Source organism: Protopterus annectens, chromosome 4.part1 (assembly GCF_019279795.1).
Source record: "Protopterus annectens isolate FY-2018-M chromosome 4.part1, PAN1.0, whole genome shotgun sequence".
Classification (NCBI taxonomy): Eukaryota; Metazoa; Chordata; order Ceratodontiformes; family Protopteridae; genus Protopterus; species Protopterus annectens.
In genome coordinates this window covers 700,315,261-700,335,199 of record NC_056734.1, presented here as the reverse complement: position 1 = coordinate 700,335,199, position 19,939 = coordinate 700,315,261, and the positions used below count along the sequence as shown (strand labels likewise).

Here is a 19,939-nt window from a genome sequence, read left to right as displayed (position 1 = left end):
AGGAGGAAGCCTACAGAGCCAGTGGTGACTTTAGCCTTCGAGGCATTTGAGATCCTAACTGTATCAAGGGCAAAGACGTTTCCCCCCCACCTCTCCACCTCAGTTCCATCCAAACCCTATCAGGATTCTGCTTCTACTTCCCATCACTCTGTCAGACAGAGACAGTCAATACCACAGTCTTCCAACTATGAATGCTTCATTAGCTCCTAGTTTGAACCTTCTGATCTTCCACTGAAACCAGTTCATATGAAACAGACTTCCAAGCAGAAGCTCATAGATTCATTTCTAGAGTATTTCATTGAAAAGACCGACTTGAATGAAGGTGAAGGGTTTCCCTAGATCTCCCTCAGAAGATGTCACATTTGACATTGTTGAACTGATGAAGCAGAGAGAGGGATGGTCCACATAGAATCCCTCACCAGATAGCTAGATTGTATATGAGAATACTTCAGTGGACCCAGCTGTACAGTGGTCTTAAAATGTTCATCTGCTGCATACAAAAATTCATATAGCTCAAATCTGCAGACAACACATCTCCTGGTGGATAAAATCTCCTTCAGTGACAGTAGGATTCTCATTCCAAATGGATCCTCTTGTGTGTGTAGTAAACATGGATGCCTGTCTTCTAGGGTGGGGGAACATTTTGAAGGGAGGATGGTCCAAGATACTTGGTCACATACAGAAGCCAATCTTTACATCAGTATTTTTGAGATGAGGGTAGTCCTAGCGTTGAGGCATTCCAAGATGTCCTCCCCAAGAGTGTGCTCTCCATAGTTATTACAGAATTGTGAGATTTTGATATATTCTGCTTTCAGCAGTGAACAAGTTAAAAATGGCTTTCAGTGAATTTGTCTGAAAATGTAAAATAAGTACCCTGCTTTTCAGTGTAGTACACGTGCACTTAGTTTATACTCTTGTCATAAAAGGCATATAGCTTAACATTCATTGTTATTAGTAATCAGAACAAGCAGGTCAAGATGAATTCTTGTATGCAGCTGTGTCTCATCAACAGGACATGCAGGATAGGATCAAGGCCGAGTTTATCTGCAAGCAGGTCAACATAAATTCTTGTATTCAACTGTGTCTCGTCAACAGGACATACAAGATAAGAGGAAGGCCTAGGAGTTATTCTTCAGGAACGAAATGATGAAACATGAGAAAAACTGCCAACAAACTGTCAGCAGATCAGCTTCATGGGAAAGACTTATTGTTCTGACATTTTTTCTAGCAAATGCATGCATACTCAGTGGCAGCTCTGCAGCTGGTCTTCATGTTTCCATGGAGACATTCTGACAGAGAAACTGGATGTCCGGCTGTCATAAAGGGAAACTGGAGACAGTCTGGTGTAAGGGGATTGGCTGAGGGAAAAAAAGAAAAGAGAAATTGACTAGGACATAATGTTCTCTGAAAGCAGTTGGGGTTTTCCCAGCTGGGAGGTCTTTAAAGATAAGACAAAACCATTAGACTTGAATTAAAATTTCTCAGTTTTTTAAATGCAATGGGAATACTAATGGGTGGACAAAATGGTGCAGCAGTTTGCATTGTCACCTCACAAGAGGCACTCTAGTTTCGATTCTCACCTGGGGTTACTTCTATGCAGAGTCTGCATGTCCTCTCTGTGGTCACATGGGTTTCTTCCAGGTGCTCCAGTTTCCTCCCACATTCCAAAGACTTGCAGTATGTGAATTGGACAGTCTAAATTGGCCATAGGTGTGAGTGTGTGTGCGAGTGAATGATACGGATTAATTACTGTGGCAGGGCTAGACACCTGGCAGTGTAAACCTTGGCTCGAGATGATTGTCACTGTTGAAATGACACCCCAACCCCATGTGTAAAAATGGGAAAAGGGGTTGAGGATAGAATGGGGATACTAATATAAACAGGTGCTTTTGTTTTGTTTTTTTATTTTTCTTTTCTTCTCTCTCTTTGTTCAGTTTTAAAAAATATAGGCACTGCAGTGTAAAAAAAAAAAGAGGGCTTGAGGAAAGGTCTAGTTAAGAGAGTATGAGAAAAGAAAAATCAGTGTGCTTTTTCACGTTTGCATAGGGAAATGATTGAGTTGAGATGCTAGGCGTTATCCAGGAACAAGTATTTTACAAAGCATGTAAATGAAAAAGCATATTGAATGTTATAAGGCTTTTTCTGGTAAACAAGGTACCCTTAGCAGTTTTGTGTCTGATTTAGCATGTCACCAGAGGACAATTTGATAAAGAGAAATGGCTTGGAGAAAGTGTTTACTGAAAGCATTCAAGAGTGTTTTTCATTTGGGAGAGCTATAAAGATATACAAACTCAAATGGTACTTACTAATAGCACAGGCTGTACCATGCATCTTAGCATGACTAACCTTCATTTTTGGTTAACTTTAGCCTGTCTGTGTGGCTATCAACTTAGAACTTTTGTTCTTATTAGGAAGCAAAAACTTCAATATTTGAAGAGGTACATTGTTTTGTGTATTATTAAGTTAGTTTTTTTTTTTTTTGGGGGGGGGGTGTTTTTCTTCTGTTTGAGGGCTTTCAAAAATACAAAAAGTTATGTAAGATGTGACATAGGCTCAAATGGATATAACCAGAAACAACTGTATAAAAGCCCAACCTGCTGAACAGTATATGTATGTATGTATGTAACATAAAAGTTGGATGTAGACATTTAAAAAAACAGTTATACATAAAAAGTGGTGATAACTGTATAAGAAAATGGTGTTTTTTGTAATGTCTTTCAGTCTGAATGGTCTTACAGATAAATATAAAAAAGAGAGTAGTGAAGTATATTAAAAAAATTTAGAGTGCAAAATAGCTATGCTACAGGAGACGCACCTGGAAAGAACTGAACATGTGAATTTAATAGAGAGGTTTTCATAATGGTTACTCTGAGGAATATCTGGGCATAGGAAAAGATGAGTGCTTATATTAATTGCAGAAGGAGCTCCAATAGTGATAGAAGAGGGGGAAAAAAGATAATGGAAGATCTATACTACTAAGCGGCTACTGGCAAGGGAAGAGGATTGCACTGGTATGCATTTAAATTCCACCTAAAACTGCTATAATGAAGCCTAAGAAAATTCTAGGAGAAATCGGCTTTTGGCAAGTAATAATACTTATAGGTGGAGACTGGAATTTGATTTGCAACAGTGAAGATGTGTCTGGGGGGCCTAGAAGTGAAAATATAACAAAGGGAGGGTAGATTTTTGAGGAAATTTATGAAAATGTTTGGCATGGAAGATGTCAATTCAGTACTAGGAGTTTAGAGTAAATTTACATATTATTCTCCAAGATACAAAAACTGGGCTAGGCTAGATAGAATTTATATCTCACAGGAACATGTGCATTTAATTGAAGGTCTTGAAACGCACTTAATAACTATTTCAGATCATGCTCCAATAATAACTAATATAAAAACACAAGGTAATGAAATAAAAATGAGACACTGGCGCTTTCCCACCTATTGGCTAAAAAGAGAGGAATTTAAGGAATGGGTTTTGGAATTCAGGAGCTACTGGAGAAAACTTTTCCCACCTTTAATGCGACCTATAACCTGTACAATTCAATTGAAAAACAAATCAGTTAGGGGAAAAATATAAAAAATAAAAAACATACAGTAAGCTGGTTGCATAAGTGTGCACACCCTTAAACTAATACTTTGTTGAAGCACTTTTTGATTTAATTACAACATTCAGTCTTCTCGGTACACACATGCCATCAATTAAAGAGACTTCGATTAACCCCAAATAAAGTTCAGTTGTCCTGGTAGGATTTTTCTGACATTTACCCAGTTGCCTGTTACAGAAAAAGCCATGATTCTCAGAGAGCTTACAAAGCATCAAAGGGGATCTCATTGTTGAAAGGTATCAGTCAAGGTAAGGGTACAAAAAAACATCCACAGCATTGGATATATCATGGAACACAGTGAAGACAGTCATCAAAAAGTGGAGAAAATATGGGACAATGGTGACGTTGCAAAGAACTGGACATCCCTCCAAAACTGATGATGAAAACTGGTCATGGAGGCTGCCAAGAAACCTACAGCAACACTGAAGGCGCTGTAGGAATTTCTGGCAAGTACTGGTTGTGTACTACATGTGACAACACTCACCCGTATTATCCATATGTCTGGGCTATGGGGTAGGATTGCAAAACAGAAGCCTTTCTTACGCAGAAAAACGCCCAGGCCCAGCTAAAATTTGCAGAACAATACATAAAGTCTCCCAAAAGCATGTGGGAAAATGTGTTATGGTCTGATGAAACCAAGGCTGAACTTTTTTTGGTCACAATTCCAAAAGGTACATTTGGTGCAAAAACAGCACTTCAGATCACCAAAAGAACGCCATTCCCACGGTGAAGCATGGTGGTGGCAGTGTCATGCTTTGGGATTGCTTTTCTTCAGCAGGAACTAGGGCTTTAGTCAAGGTGGAGGGAATTATGAACAGCTACACATACCAGTCATGTTTTGCCCAAAACCGTCCGGCATCTGCTAGAAAGCTGAAGATGAAGAGAAATTTCACCTTTCAACATGACAATGACCCCAAGCATACATCTAAATCAACAAAAGAATGGCTTCACCAGAAGAAAATTAAAGTTTTGGAATAGCCCAACCAGAGCCCAGGACCTAAATCCAATAGAAAATCTGTGGGGTGACCTCGCAGTCTGACAGATTTGGAGTGCTTTTGCTAGGAAGAGTGGACAAATATTGCCAAGTCAAGATGTGCCATGCTGATAGACTCCTACCCAAGAAGACTGAATGTTGTAATTACATCAAAAGGTGCTTCAACAAAGTATTAGTTTAAGGGTGTGCACACTTATGCAACTAGCTTATTGTATGTTTTTTATTTTTTATATTTTTCTCCTAATAGATTTGTTTGTTTTTTAATTGAATTGTACAGTTTATATGTCACATTAAAGGTGGAGAAAATTTTGACATGATGTATTGTGATCTAATTTTTTTATATCACAAAAACCTGGCATTTTAACAGGGGTGTGTAAACTGTTTTTATCCACTGTATTAACAGAGATAAAACAACTGGAATTGGGATCTTTAGAAAAGGGATGGAGCAAACTTTATCGGCAGAGAAGCAAAAAGGTACCTCCAGGTTCAAGCAATTTAAGGACTGTGGGACAAAGATGCTCAATTCTGATGGACATCTTTCCTGTGTGTATTGTCTAGGTATCCCTCATCTGGAAATTCACCCTCCTTGTGATATCTGTAAGGGCTTTAGTCCCTAAACTCTTGCAGAGAGACGTAACAAATTGATTCTTAAAGGCTTATTGAAATATCCGTTTTGTGAAGCTCTTTCTGAGGTGGAGACTTCAAAATTTCCAAAATCTGAGGCCAAAAAAGTCATTCAATACCATCTTCCCCAAAAGTACATGATTCCAAATCTCAAAAATCCCTGGTTCTGACAGTTTCTTCTAAACTGAAGGCGAAAGTTCTAAAAATGTTATTGCCTTCTGCTCAGGTACCGAGAAAACAAAATCAGTATCAGTGCCATCCACTTCGGATCTTACAAAAAACACTTCGGCACTGACCACGGCTTTGGCACTGATGACCTCTTCAGCAATGACAGTACTTATATCTACTCATTCTGTTCCCTTTTCTACTTCTATTCAGCAGACCATGGTGCCGAAGGTCGATGCTCTGACTACATATTCCCCTTCAGTAGACCCCTTTTTGGGTCAACAGCTGAGTCCCTTTGTAGAAAGACCTGACTCTCCTTGGGGAATGTCAACCCATTCTTCCAGGAGCCTATCAGAGTTGGATATAGTAAGATTAGTGGATCAGCTCTTGGCAGCCCGATGCCTCCCTGCTCCCTTTCAAACCTCCTACATATATTCCTCCTTCAACCTCCCCCCAGGTCTTGGAGCCCATTACTTCAACACTCCCAGTGCCAACTGCTTCGGTGCCGATAGTGGATCTCACTTCGGTGCCAGAATTTACTCTGTGGTCTTTGGCTCCTTCGGAACTGTGGCACCCACTGGACCATGATTTGGCTGCTGGTTCCAGGATCCTTGGATTGGCTGTGATTTTTTTTTCTACTGTGCCATCCGTGGCTCTCGCTACCATGGTAGTTTCAAGTCCTCTCTCGGCTCCTACTCTGGCAGGCGGCTCGTCCAAGTGGGGTGTGACCCTAGTTCTGAGGTTGTCTTTCTCTGTTCCAAGCTTCCATCCCTCTTTGGGTGGCCCTGCCTTCCAGATTATGGAGAGAGCTTTAGCCTCAGCAGGCTCCCAATTGGTTCCATCTCCGTTAGAGTGCCATATTTTTGTTCCCTCTGGTTCGCAGCTGCCACAATCTGCTACAACTGGGCAGCTTGCCACCTGGAGTCTATCTTGAATTTGTCTATGCGGCTTATTGCACATACAGCCGAAGGGATGTCTAGAGCAGTAGGTAGAGGTGTTGCCATTAGGCATAACTCCTGTATGCGCTTCTATGATTTTTGCAGACTCCTTCAAGTCTTCCTTTGTCAGTGCTGCTGTTGATGCTACCTCATTGTTTGGCCCAAAAGTTAGAGACAAATTAGCCAGGTGTGAAAAGGATGGGAAGACCCTTTCTGCTGTGGGCATGTGTTTTCAGAGTGGAAAAATGTAGTTCAAGAAGACACACATGGTGAGTATTTCTCCCAGGGTAGAGGGGGGAACTGTTCTGGAAGACACCCCTTCTGTGGCAGAGGAGGTCCAGGTCCGGACAACCAGGATTCCAGAGATTCTTTTTCTGGACAGCCCTTCCAGCTTTCCTGAGCAGAGGCCCGATTGCTTACATCTGGAAGCAGTCAGGGAAGATTTTCTCTGCACCACTCAGCCTGGCTTACAATAACATCAGATTCCCGGGTGCAGACGATAATTACCAGAGATTACCACATTCCCTTCTCTCTTTTCCCCAAACCTCAAAGGCAAATCCCCAATGTTCCACCCATTCAGAGGGATCTAGCAACACTAGAAGTTCAAAAGCTGTTTCAAAAAGAGTCATCCAACCAGTCCCACCAGACTAGATAGGATCCAGATTGTACTCAAGATTATTTTTAGTGCCAAAAAAGACAGGGACTGTAGGCCAGTCTTGGATCTCAGCCACTTGAACAAATTTGTGCAACAGAAAAAATTCCAGATGGTCACAATTCAGTCTATCCTTCCCTTTCTAGAGAAGGACGATTGGATGTGCTTTATAGATCTTCAAGATGTGTATTACTACATAAAGATGAACAAGAGCTCTAGAAGATATCTCCGCTTTAGACTAGGAGCCAGTCATTACCAATTTTGAGAACTGTCCTTCAGCCTCACCACCACCCCCAGGGTGTTCACCAAATGCATGGCAGTCATAGTAGCTCATTTGAGACTACAGGGATTCCGGCTGTTTCCATATCTAGATGACTGGCTCCTCACCGCTCCCTCCAGGAGTCTACTGCTTTGCACCATAGTCTTTGTACTACATCTTGCCAAAACATTAGGCATTTCATTCAACAAAGAAAAATCACAACTGTCTCCCACGCAGGATCTGGAATTTATCAGAGCAAGACTAAATACAGTATTCTTTGTAGCCTCCCTTCCTCATCACAGTTTGTTAAATCTAAGGTCACAACTACAAGTGATCCTGTCCCAGCACTGTCTCTGCTCGTCTGATACTACAAGTTCTTGGATCCATGGCAGCAGCAATAACATTAGTTTCCCTAGCGGGACATCACGTCAGGCTACTTCAATGCCTCTTGGCATCACAGTGGTCACTTCTGACACACCCCATGTCCCATCCAGTCTTGATAAATCGCTGCAAAAGGGATTTATCTTGTTGGATGAAGCCAGAAGAAAATTTATGGAGTCATCCTTTTTCCCCACTCTCAGCCCAAGGCTGTAGTGACCACGGACTATTCCCAGATAGAGTTGGGGGGGGACATTTTCTGGGAAACAGTGCAATGCACTTGATCCCCACAAAAGGCAAATTTGCACATCAGTGGCCTAGAACTGAGGGCAGTGCTTTTAGCGTTGCAAGCATTTCAGTTTGCCCTTCCTTTGGGGCAGTTGCTGTCCAGTCAGACAATATGTTCGTAGTCTGGTATATCAACAAACAGGGGGAACCAGATCCTACCCACTTTGTCAGCAGGCCTTAAGAGTTTGGCAGTGGGCAATCGCCTACAACTGCCTTCTGACAGCCACGCATATCCCGGGGAACTTTAACATCATTGCAGACAAACCGAGCAGGTGTATCCTTCTGCCTCATGTGTGGTCTCTTAATCCCAATGTAAGTGACTAAGATTTTTTGCCGATGGGGTCAGCCTTGCTGCGTTCTGTTCACCTCTCCCTTAAACCACAAATGCAGCAGCCACTTTGCCCTAATTCCCCCTCTCGGGGAGTCCCTGAGATATGCACTTCTTCACGATTGGACCCCAGGACTTCTGTATGCCTTTGCCCTAGTTCCACTAATTCCCCAGTTTTCTGAGGCAAGCCCAATGGTTGAGAAGCACCTTACTGGCCCCATCAAGTCTGATTTCCCAACTCTGAACCTGCTATCTCACCCTCTGGGCTTGCTGCATCCCAACCTTCAACATCTCAAGCTGACAGCTTGGTTTCTCCAATTCCAGTAGTTGCCAGGCAGAACAACTCGTCTTCCCCAGTGCAGAAGATACTTCTGGCTTCTCATAAACCGTCCACCAGAAAATTTATCTTTGCAAATGGAAGAGATTTATTTTTTGGTCTGATAGAAACTGTCTTGATCCTGGCTCCAGTTGATAAGGTCTCCTAGGTTCATAGGTGTGTACTAGGCTAATGGCCCTGGAGCCTTTGCAAGCCGAGCCCATGGAAGTGCCCTGTAATCGTGTCACCCAGTGTTAGTTCCCAGTGCTTCTATCAAGTAGAGCCACTGGAGTGATCCCCAGAGTGAACTTTCTATTTCCCATCCACTCATCAAGATTTCTCTTTAAGAGGGCCAGTGAGGTGCTTTGCTTGACATGTATGGGAAGTCTATTCCAGAGCATGGGCAGTCTCTGGGATATGAACCCGTCCCTCCAGCATGTTCTGTTGATTGTGGTAATGAGGTTGAGGTCTCTGGAACGTGTGGTGCGGAGGGATTGGGATTTCTTTAGATGTAGCATTTCTAACTGAGCTGGGTCAGACATGGTGAAGCAGAGATCACTTCTTAGTAGATGATATGAGACCGAGAATAGCCGGAGTTTTTTTTGAGTCTGTCTGTGTAGAACATGTGTTTAAGGCCTAGGATCCTCTTTGTGAGGTACTTTTGTAGCCTTTTCAGCTGTTGCATGCGTCTAGTGAGGTAAATGCCAAATGGGGCATTATACTCTGATTGGCTTAATGAGGGAAGAGTAGAGAGAGATGATGACGTCTTTCTTCCTGGATGCAAAATCCTTTGTAATGAGATGTCACACAGAAGGACTTTCTGACCACAGTGGCAGTGTGTTGTCGAAGGAGAGGTTGCGGTCAACCTTTGTCCCCAGATCTCTTAACACCTTCAGTGTTCATTGGGCTCCCATCGATGTGGTAATTAGTGGGAACTGAGTTTTTCCCAAAGGGGATGACTACGCATTAAGCTTAAAGCCATGATTTCGACACCAGTCATTGGTCTCAGTGAGGCCTTTCTGTAGGATGTCTGCATCACTCTGGGAGTTAACAATGGCTCCCAGCTTGCAGTCGTCTGTGAACCTGTTCAGCCAGAGTCCCTCCGTGTTGGCCTGGACTTCTGGGAAGTAGATGCCAAACAGGAGGGGACCCAGGACCCATCCCTGTGGAACTCCACTCGTGACTCATTGCCAGTTTGACTTGGAGTCCACTACTTTTACACTGTGGGTTCTACCTGTGAGCCAATTTGCAACCTACCTAGTGATATAGGGGTTGATGCCTAGTTTGGTGAGTTTATCAATAATTCCTGAGTGGGGAATGGTATCAAAGGCCTTGGCCAGATCGAGGTAGGCTGTATGAACTGCCTTGCCCTGATCCACAGCTCTGGTGACTGATTTAAAGAAGTCAACCAGGTTGAGCAATCATAATCTACCTTTCACAAAACCAGATTGCATGGGATCTATAGTTTGGAGATTCCCTATATCATTGTTAATTAGGTCCATGATGATGCGCTCCATAGCCTTACATATCAGGCTCTTCAAGTTAATAGGGGGATAATTCACACGGTCTGTAGTCTGTCCCCCTTTATGGAGAGGGATGACTGCAGCAGTGCGCCATTCGGTAGGGACAAAGCCTGAGGTGAGGCTGTGATTGAACAGGACACACAAATGTGGTGCCAATTCATTTTTTAGTTCATGTAGAACACATCCAGGGATATCGTCGGGTTCCATGGCAGCTGTATTCTTGGCCATGGACAATGCAGCTTTAACTTGTGCTGCAGTAGTGCTGGGTGCCTGGCATTCCTCTGGTATTGTGATTGGTCCTTTTGGGGGGGGGGTAAAGTTGGCACTGAATCGTTGGCTCAGTATAGGAGGTGCCATTGTGCAGTAACTCAGAGCAAACCTGGCTATTGCCGTGGAGATTCTTGATATAACTATAGAAGGCTTTGTGGTCTTTCATAGCTGGCTTTAGAGGTTTTGATGAGGGATCTCAACATTTTGTTGAGGCTAATAAGGGAGATTTTCCAGTCTTCTGCAACAGTTTCTTCCTTCTGTTGTAGAGTTTATTAATGGCAGGGGACCACCAGATTGGCTTCCTTTTTTTGGAGGAGAGTGTCTTGGTTCTGTTGGGTATGGCTAGTTCCATGCATTTATGTACATGTTCGTACAGTGTATTGGTGTATGATTTGGCAGTCATGCATCTATTTTCCATTGACATAGGTGTCGTGAAGTTAGCCACCTCTGGTTTTAGGAGCCCAAAGTCAGCTTTGGAGAAGTTTTTCATAGTGGTTACTTTTGTGGGTGTTGTGGGTGAGATGTGGATTTCTATGGTGATTAGTCTGTGGTCATTTCTAACCAGGGAGGAATTGACTATTTGTGTAGAGCATCGGTTGCCCGTGTTAGTAATAACCAGGTCAAGGATGTTGCTTCTTCCAGTGGGGTTAAGGATGAGCTGGTCCAGGGCATTGGAATTGATGAAGTCTTGGATTACTTAGCCACCTTATTTCAATTTGGAGCCTCAGCTTCTCCCATTAGGGTTCAATTAGCTGCTATTTCGAATTTCCATAATGGATTTGATGATCATTCTTTAATGTCTCACCATATTTGCAAAACAGTTATTAAGGGTGCTTTAGATTTGAAATCACCTTTCAAAGATCACATAGCACCCTGGGACTTAACTTTGGTCTTGCAATGTCTGGTTCATCAGCCCTTTGAGCCAGCAGCCACTTGTGATCTCAAGTTTCTATGTTGGAAGACCCTTTTTCTAGTGGCTATCACCTCCGCCAGGAGAATTTCAGAGTTACAGGCCTTATGTGTAAAGTGTCTGTATCCTTCCATTATGCCTAAAGTAGTCAGACTCCAGTATCAATCAGACCATAGATTTGCCAGTCTTCTTTCCAAATTTCACAAACAAGGGAGAATATTGCTTGCATTTGTTGGACATTCACAGACAATTACGTTTTTATTTGGACAGAACAGAATCGTCTAGGAAATCGGACCAACTGCTTCTATCTTTTTCTGGTACTAGACTGGGCCAACCTGTTTCAGAAGTCACTCTGTCAAAGTGGTTGAGAGACTGCATTACATTTGTTTATAGTCATAATAAGCTAGTCCTGCCAACAAAAGTTAGAGCTCATTCTACCAGATGTTTCCACTTCAGTAATTTTTCATTCCAGAGCTTCGATGGATGATATATGCGCAGCCGCAGCTTGGACTATCCCTCATACTTTTATCACTCATTACAAGTTGGATATGGTCTCCAGGGGAAGAACATCCTTTGGCTCTATGATGCTCAGGAATATCCTTCCTTAGGGCTTCCCAGGATCTAAAGTAGCTGGGGACTCTGTCCCAACAGTGAAGTATGAGTGAAGATTGACAACATCAGGTAAAGAAGTTATATCTTACCATAACGTTCCATCTGTGTTGTCCATCTTCATTCATTATTGACACCCCACCCTCCTGCCCCCCTCAGAGAGACTCCTGGAGATTCAGAACTAGTCCTGGGGTCCTAGTAGGATTGTTGCTCAGACAAAGCTTCCATGATTTTCTTCATAATGGGCAAACTCAGTCTGAGGTAAAGGGAAGAGAGGCAGTATGGGTAGCTTTAGCTCGAGAGTTTTTGGCTGGCTCGAGCTTGATATAATGGCTTAGTCTGTTCCGAGGATTGGAACCGAACCCAACAGTCAAGAATGAATGAAGATCGACAACACAGATGGAATGTTATGGTAAGAGATAATTTCTTTTTTCAGTCCCCTATACCTTAGTGTGGCTGACATTATTCTTTCAGCCCTAGGCCATTTACAGGAAGCTTTTTAAACAATTTCAACAAAAGTCAGGAAGTTAACAATATAAAAAGCAGCGTCAGGGCAGCTCTAAGGAAAAAAAAAAAAACAAGAGGGGCACCTCAGTCCTAATCTCAGTCCAAGAATTGACGGATTATGTTCCCCCATCTCTTCCAGCACTGGAAATTATGTAAATATTTCAAGGAATCTTTCTCTTCATCTTCCTTCGTGGTTCCAGATTACAGCAGATTTTTTTTTTGTGCTAGAAATCATTTAAAATGTGTACAGGTGGCAATGGGAATCATTCCTTCCAAACAGGAATTCTGCTCCCTCCTCAAAATCGAACCCATCTCTTTCCTGTCATCATTGCTCATATACTTTACCAAGGAGTGAAAGAACATATATCAGAGTATCAACAAGGAAAGTTCTACTCAAGAATATTTCTAGCACCAAGGAAAATAATTCTATTCAAGATTTATTCCCCCCCCCCATTCTTATTCAGAGTTTCTTAGTAACTCTAGACCTAAAAGATGCATATCAGTGCATACCCATTCAATGAAACTTCAGATGCTTTTTAAGGTTTTCTGTTTCTGGTTCACATTTTCACTTCTGTTCTTTGCCCTTTTGTTTATTTACAGCAACAAGGGTATTCACAAAGCGTCTAACACCAATGATTACTTTTTGAAGATTACAAGGAATTTACATCTTGCCTTACTTTGACTGTGTTATTTTTCTTCGGACTCCATTCAAAATTGTGAAGACTCTGTCCTCTGTCGGGAAACCTATTTCAGAATCTAGGTTTTCACCTCAGTCTGGAGAAGTAATCTCTCATTCCTTCCCACAGAGAAGCTTTTCTAGGATGCCTACTCAACACTTCCCATATGGTGGCAGATCTTCCCCTCCTCAACCCCTTCCCATTCTGTAACCATGGATGCTTCAGACTTTGCTTGGAGTGCTGTGGATTCAAGGTGTAGGGTCTTTTGGACAATCATTTCAACTCCTCAATTAGATCCATTTGTTTCCAGTCATAACAGACAAAGTTCTGCTCCAGTACTCCTTGAGAAATGCCTGGAAGACAAATGCTTTTTCGTCCCCATGGATGGAGTGTTCCTACATGCCCCTTTCCCTTTTTTCTGATAACCAGATTTCTTTCAAAGATTCAGTAGGACTCTCCAGTATCTTGGTAGCTTCCTTTTGATACACACAGCAGTGGTTCCCCTTTTCTTCAAATTGATAGAGTGCAATTACAACAAACTTCCCCACAGTATGGTCACTCTTGACACAGGACAAAGGGATCTGTGATTCACCTCATCCTGCAAATTGTACATCTGACGGCCTGTATGATAAGAGTATTGATCCCTCACGGGCACCTTTTTTCTGAGGACATGCAACATGTTTTAAAGGAGGCTAAGAAAACTTCTACTAGAAAATATTATTTAGCTAACTGGAAGAGATTTTCTGGTTGGCACTGTCAAAGGAACCAAGACCCTTTAAAGCCGGAACCTCCTTTGGTCCTTCATCATCTGTGTGAATTGATTAAATCTGTCCTTTCTTAGTCCACCATTAAGATTCATCTTTCAGACATTTCTGTCTGTCCTTAGATCTACACTTTCATCATCATCATCATCATCATCTCAGGTAAAACAATTTTTGAAGAGGGTATTTCACATTTGTCCACCTGAGATACAGGTGACTCCTACTTGGAATTAACTTAGACCTAGGAAAAACTTATTTTTCCTTTTGAACCAGCTCATCAGGCATATTTAAAGTTCTTGACATGGAAACAGCCTACCTGCTCTGACTATGGCTAAGAGAGTGTCCAAGCTGCAAACTCTTATCGTAGTTCAACATTATCTCATCTTTTGTATGGATCAGTCTCTCTGTCTCTCTTCTGTCTCTCCTTATGTTATGCGATTGACTGCACATAGGGGCAACAACAAAGGACAGTAATCCTTGTTGCCATTTTTGTAGCAAATTGTTTCCTTTTTGTTGGAGAAGGTTGTTACCCCTATGCCCATACCACACACACACACACACACACACACGAGGATGCACACACTCATGCACTTTGGAATGTCAGAGAAAACTGGAGCACCCAGAAAAAACCCACATGAGCACAGGGTGGGCATGCAGACTCTACATTTAGGCACGCCAGCCAAGAATCAAACTGGAGACCCACTTGCTGTGAGGCAACAACATTACTTGTTGCATCACCGTGCCTCCCTTTTCAGAAGGATGGGGTATCCTTAAGCATAAACCCTTTCTTTATGCCAACAATAGTGTCAGAATTCGCCTTAAATGAATCTGTTCATCTCCTGGTTTTCTTCCATGTACCAAAAATTAGGGAGAGATAATACTGCATACTATGGATGCCCACAGACAACTCGGATACAATATTGATAGGGCAAAGGACTTTAGAACTTCAGTCAGTGTGAAAGTAAGAAAAAGGGACATCCAAGGTCAGACTAGACTGATTCCAAGTGGTTATTCCATGTTATCCAGTTTTGTTGCTTTCACCATAGAAAGACCCTTCCTTTCACGGTAAGAGCTCAGTATACCAGTGCTCTGGCTACTTCTAGAACTTTTTGGAAAGTAGTGGGCTCAAGTATTCTAGAAGTCAACTTGTTCATCTGTACAAATCTTCACTAAACATTAACAAGATTGACTCCTCCACATTAAGAGCATTAAGAGCATGTTTTGCTAGGACTATTCTCTAGAGGCTCTTGAACTTTGAACCTTCTTTCCCCTTTCTGACTATCTAAGCTTTGGTAATCCTTTTATGTTCAGCACAGACTACGGCAACAGTGATCTAATGATGAACATAGTAAAGTTGTGTACGTAAACCTAGTGTGATAGTAGATGTTCAAATAGATCAGTTGCAGTACTAATACCCTTCCTCCTTTCCCCATTTCTTGAGCCTCCTTATTGTGTGTACCTTTACTACTTATTCCTTTTCCTTCTGTCTGCCTGGGTGGGGTTCCCCTTATCCCCGATTTTCCCATTTTAGATAGCACATAACTAATTACATTTGGGTTCTAGCTTCCCTTTCCTGAGTGGCAAAAAGCTCTGAATTTTGGCATCCATGCTTCTGCTTTTATACTGGCATGCCCTCGTGCCTCTTTATATGTAGGGGCACATGGAAGGCACCCAAACTTTGAATACTGGCTGGATGTTCAGTCCTCGTCATTAAGCTTCCCATGTAACTTAGGCTACCTCAACAGTGATCTATTTGAACATCTACTGTTATGATAAGTTTACTTACACAGCTGTACTTCCTGGCATTTTCATTCTGATTCTCCTCAATGCTCTAGGTGTTTACCAAGTGCATGTTCATGGCAGCAGTCCACCAGTGGTTTCAGAGAGCCCAGATTTTCCAATATCCAGAAGACCAGCTGCCAGCTGCTCTTTCAGTTCAGACTTCAACTCTACTAGGTGAGTCAGATTAGAATGCTCCATCTTTTGGTATTACAGTGAACCTTTCAAAGTTCCATTTAATGTTATTTCAGCTGCTCACTTTCATCAGGTGCAGTGTTGGCACTGTTCTTTGCAGGGTAAATCGTCCAGGTGTGTGGATGATATTTTTTCAGTTCAGAGAATCCATTCATTGTCCAGCCAGTATTCAAAGCTTTTGGTGCCTTCAATGTGCCCATACATCCAAAGAGGCACAAGGGAATGTATGTATAATACATCCAAAGAGGCACAAGGGAATGTATGTGTAAAAGCAGTTGTACAGATAAAGCAGGATCTCAGCTAATTTGTGCCTCAAGGAATCTGGGTCTCATGGTAGCATCCATTGTGATGGTGCCTCATATCAGATCCCAAAAGGAGTGGTCCTAGTGACTGGACTTTGTCACATGTTTCAAATTTCCAAAGTGTGCAAGCAGCTCTGAAGCCTTAACAAACAAAGCCCATTTCAGTTATCCAGTCCTACATCAGCAATCATTATGGATGTGTCTGCCCTAGGCTGGCAGGGCATTAACAGTGGTTAAATGGTTTAGGGTGTCTAGATCTCCACCATATCTCCTGTGCATAACACTGTCCCAGAGATGAGAGTAGGTCTGCTTATCCTCCTGCCTTCAGAAGTCCATTCCTCAAGGCAGGAGTGTCATTTACTCTGACAGTGACAAAATGGTGGTGATTAGTACATTAGCAAACAAGGAGGGACATACTCTTACTCCTTATGTTGAGAGGCCATGATGGTATGGGAATGTGCCATTCAATCCAAATGTTTTCTTTTGGTAAGTCACATTCCATGTGAGCCTTACTATCTAGTTGATTAAGCTCACTCATTGTTTGCTGATCCCTCAAATAATCCATCTATTCCTAAATAGTTCAGTTGGCCCAAATGTGGGGCAAAGCTTGCTGTAGGCATTTTGCATCCTCAGCCAGTGTCAAATGCAGCAGCTGATTCTCCCTCCTTCTGCATTCAAGGGATGTTGTAGTCCAGAAACAGTTCACTGGTCTCCTCTGAACTTCTAATCATGGTGACATCAGTTAAAAGGTATGCAAGGCTAGAGTCATTCTGATAGCATCATATTAGCCTGGACAGATTTGGTTTCTACTGCTTCTACCACTTATGGTGGCGAAGCCAGTGAGGTTGTGTCCCTTCAAAATACTGCTTGGTTATTTATCAGCAAATATCTCCCAGACAATCACCCACTCAGGCTTATTGTGAGTTTTTTTCTAGATCCTGTAGTCACTATGAACTCCTCACTGTACCCTCAAGTTCATCTTGTCTTGCCTTCTAAGAAATTGGGCACTTCAAAGACATACAGACTTGTTTTTCTGTATTGACCACAGATGAAAAACATGTCCCCTTCTCCGCTAATGTCCCATCCATTCAAAGTTATCTTTCTGAACTTTTTGTTTCTGGGCTAAATTACTTCTCCATCTAAAGAGTATTTAGCAAATATTTCTGATTTTCATGCCAGCTTGCAGCCTTTCTCATTAGCTTCATTTACACTTTGCAAAGCCTTCTTGATGGGTACCTTTCTATTTAGACTCTTTCCCCCAAGTAATCTTAATGCCATCTTGGGGTTTACATTTTAGTGAGGTTGGCCTTGTCTCCCTTTGAACATGGAGCTACAACCTGGGAAAATTTAATTTGGCTAGTGGACCTTTATTCCTAACAGGCCAAGGTCCTGTTCTGTTGTTACAGAGGATGGACTTGCTGTCACAGATATAAGATTATAGTAATACTTTTTTTTTTGTTTGGGACATCATATGTCTGAATGCATGTTACTGTTTAAATGACTTTATAGATTTCCAATATTCTTACATGTTTTTTTATTGAAGTTATGTAGATGTTGACTTATTTTCTACTTCAGTCTTCTTGAATAAAAATATAAACGTGATACAGAAATAGCAACACAAGTTTGCATATAGTATGGGAAATGCAAAAGTTCTGAATCTGATTTTTTTCATACTTAATGCCTTTCTGCTTGCTTTTCAGAGTATGTCTCTTGTGGACCCATTCCGTGCAGTGGACAACATATTTTCAGACATGAGGAACAGGATGCTTAATATTCATCAGAACATTGTAAGTCAACATAGTTTTAGAAAGTGATTTGTACACCCCGCATTCACAGAATAAATTCACCCTGCATTGCCACCAGTACCATTATGCCCAGACTGTTGTGTTTATCAAAATTTAGAATTCTGCATTTTGTGGCACTAAGTAGCATGACTGAACAGATAGATCATAAGTTTTAGTCTGTTTACTGCTTGTTCTTTGGAGAAGAGTATATTTGGGAAATAAAAAGGATACGGCTGAATTTAAATAACCCTATATAGTGGGTATTAATAGGCTTTACGGTTTAAAAATAAATTACAGCCTCTCCACCTCCTTTTGCTTTCTGAAACATTGTTAGTTAAGATCGAGGGCTTCCTCCCAGCAGGGTTGAGGGAGAGGCTGAGTCTGGTTACCGATGCTGTCTAAATGTTTTCCTTCACGTAGTAAACATTCATTGCATTTTTAAGAACACTATAGATATTTCTAGTCAGGCTGCTTGGCTTCTGATCTGTAATCATACTGGCACATGCCCTTATGCCTATACTGTAACCTGTTCATCTGGTTTGTTACCATTCTGTCACCATCACCTCTTGGTGGTGATACTAGTTTCTCACCATACTCTGTTTCCAGTCCTTCAGTATCCCCCACATTTCTCCCATCTCAGTTGACCGAAGATTCTGATGTTTTGCCATCAGAAGTTCATATAAATCTTGAAACATCTTAGTCTTCCATCTTATCTTCTGTGGATTCCCTTCTCTTGATGATGAACACTCCAAACTGACTCAATCACTCTTGCTCCTTGTCTCAGAAAACACTCAAATGCTCAAGAAGACATGGGGATAGTCTTGAGTCACTCGTCTTCGAGAATCAGTCCAGAAGGTTGATTTGGCAGCTTGGCAACATTCCTCTTTGGTGGTGGTAGCAGGGACTAAGAGACAGAATCCATTTCCTTTTCAATAGAAGCATAAATGACCATAGTGTCTTACTTTTTACTCGCCTCTGACAAGGATCCTGCAGTCTGAACCGGCTCATTAGAGGACTTGCTGCCACCTGGATTCAGCTGCATTTCTTTTGTCTCATTTCCAGGCCTCTTTGATATCTTGGTTATTAGAAATTTCCCCCTGTCATTTCCTAAACAAGAAGGCTTCCCGGGAAGTCTCTGTTAACTTCCAAAGTATATTTCCATTTGGCTAGCTGTAATAATTGAAGTAATGCACAAAAAACCAAAGACAAGCAAAGAATAATCCACGACCTTGAAGAAAGGAACCGGAACTCTGCTAAAGTCCACAAGGCTGTATTTTTATTTCTGAAGTATTCCAAAAGTCACAGATAAAATCACACAAGCGCTTTCGCTCAGGCAATCCTGAGCTTTATCAAGTGAAAACAAATTGCAGTGTGCAGTAACCTCCATTAAATAGCCTGGCAATTATACAATTAATTAATTAGTAAATCTAGTACTAAGGTGTGGTGCTTTAGAGTTGGGTGTTAAAAAAGTTAGTCATTATATCAACTCAAAAAATGAAATGTTTGCAATAACATATGCACTTAAATAAAAATGACTAACCATAAAAAACATTTTAAAATGCCAGTTTCCTAGGTTTCAGGACATAAAAGTCTGATGTCTGATTGGGGTTGTAGATTGTTAAAGAATATGCTTAAAGATGTGTTTAGATTGTCAGTGAATTGTTAAAAAATTTTTTTCCTTATTACTTTACACTGATAAAAACATGCAATAAAATATGCGTGAGATATTTTTAATGCCCATCCATATAACATTTCATATAGAATTTGATTTATTAGTCGGAATCCTATAACCGTGGATGTTCAATAATTTAATATGCTGTGTGGGGATGCTGTGGTATGAAGGGGGTCAAGTGTGAGAGTTATAACCTAGCCCTCCTAAGCTTGAGGACCGGTTTAATGCTGATCATCCCATTCAGACCTGGTGGCTTCCCTGCATTCAGTCTCAACTGCCATAATAGTTCACGGTAGCCTAAGGTGGATTCCCAGTCACCACCTCTTGCATCTGGCTCAACCTGTTCCAGAACTAGAAACTGGATTTTGGGTTCTGGGCAGGAGAGTGAATGTTTGTAGAAG

General features: G+C 41.7%; 1 protein-coding gene across 1 annotated transcript in view; it reads left to right on the top strand.

Annotated features, from left to right (window-relative positions):
- MLF1 (myeloid leukemia factor 1) overlaps nucleotides 1-19,939 on the top strand; it is a 609,081-nt gene that overhangs the window by 243,287 nt on the left and 345,855 nt on the right. Inside the window, exon 3 of the mRNA XM_044070478.1 lies at nucleotides 17,783-17,869. Coding sequence (XP_043926413.1) covers nucleotides 17,783-17,869 — 87 coding nt within the window. The remainder of the gene's footprint in view (nucleotides 1-17,782; nucleotides 17,870-19,939) is intronic.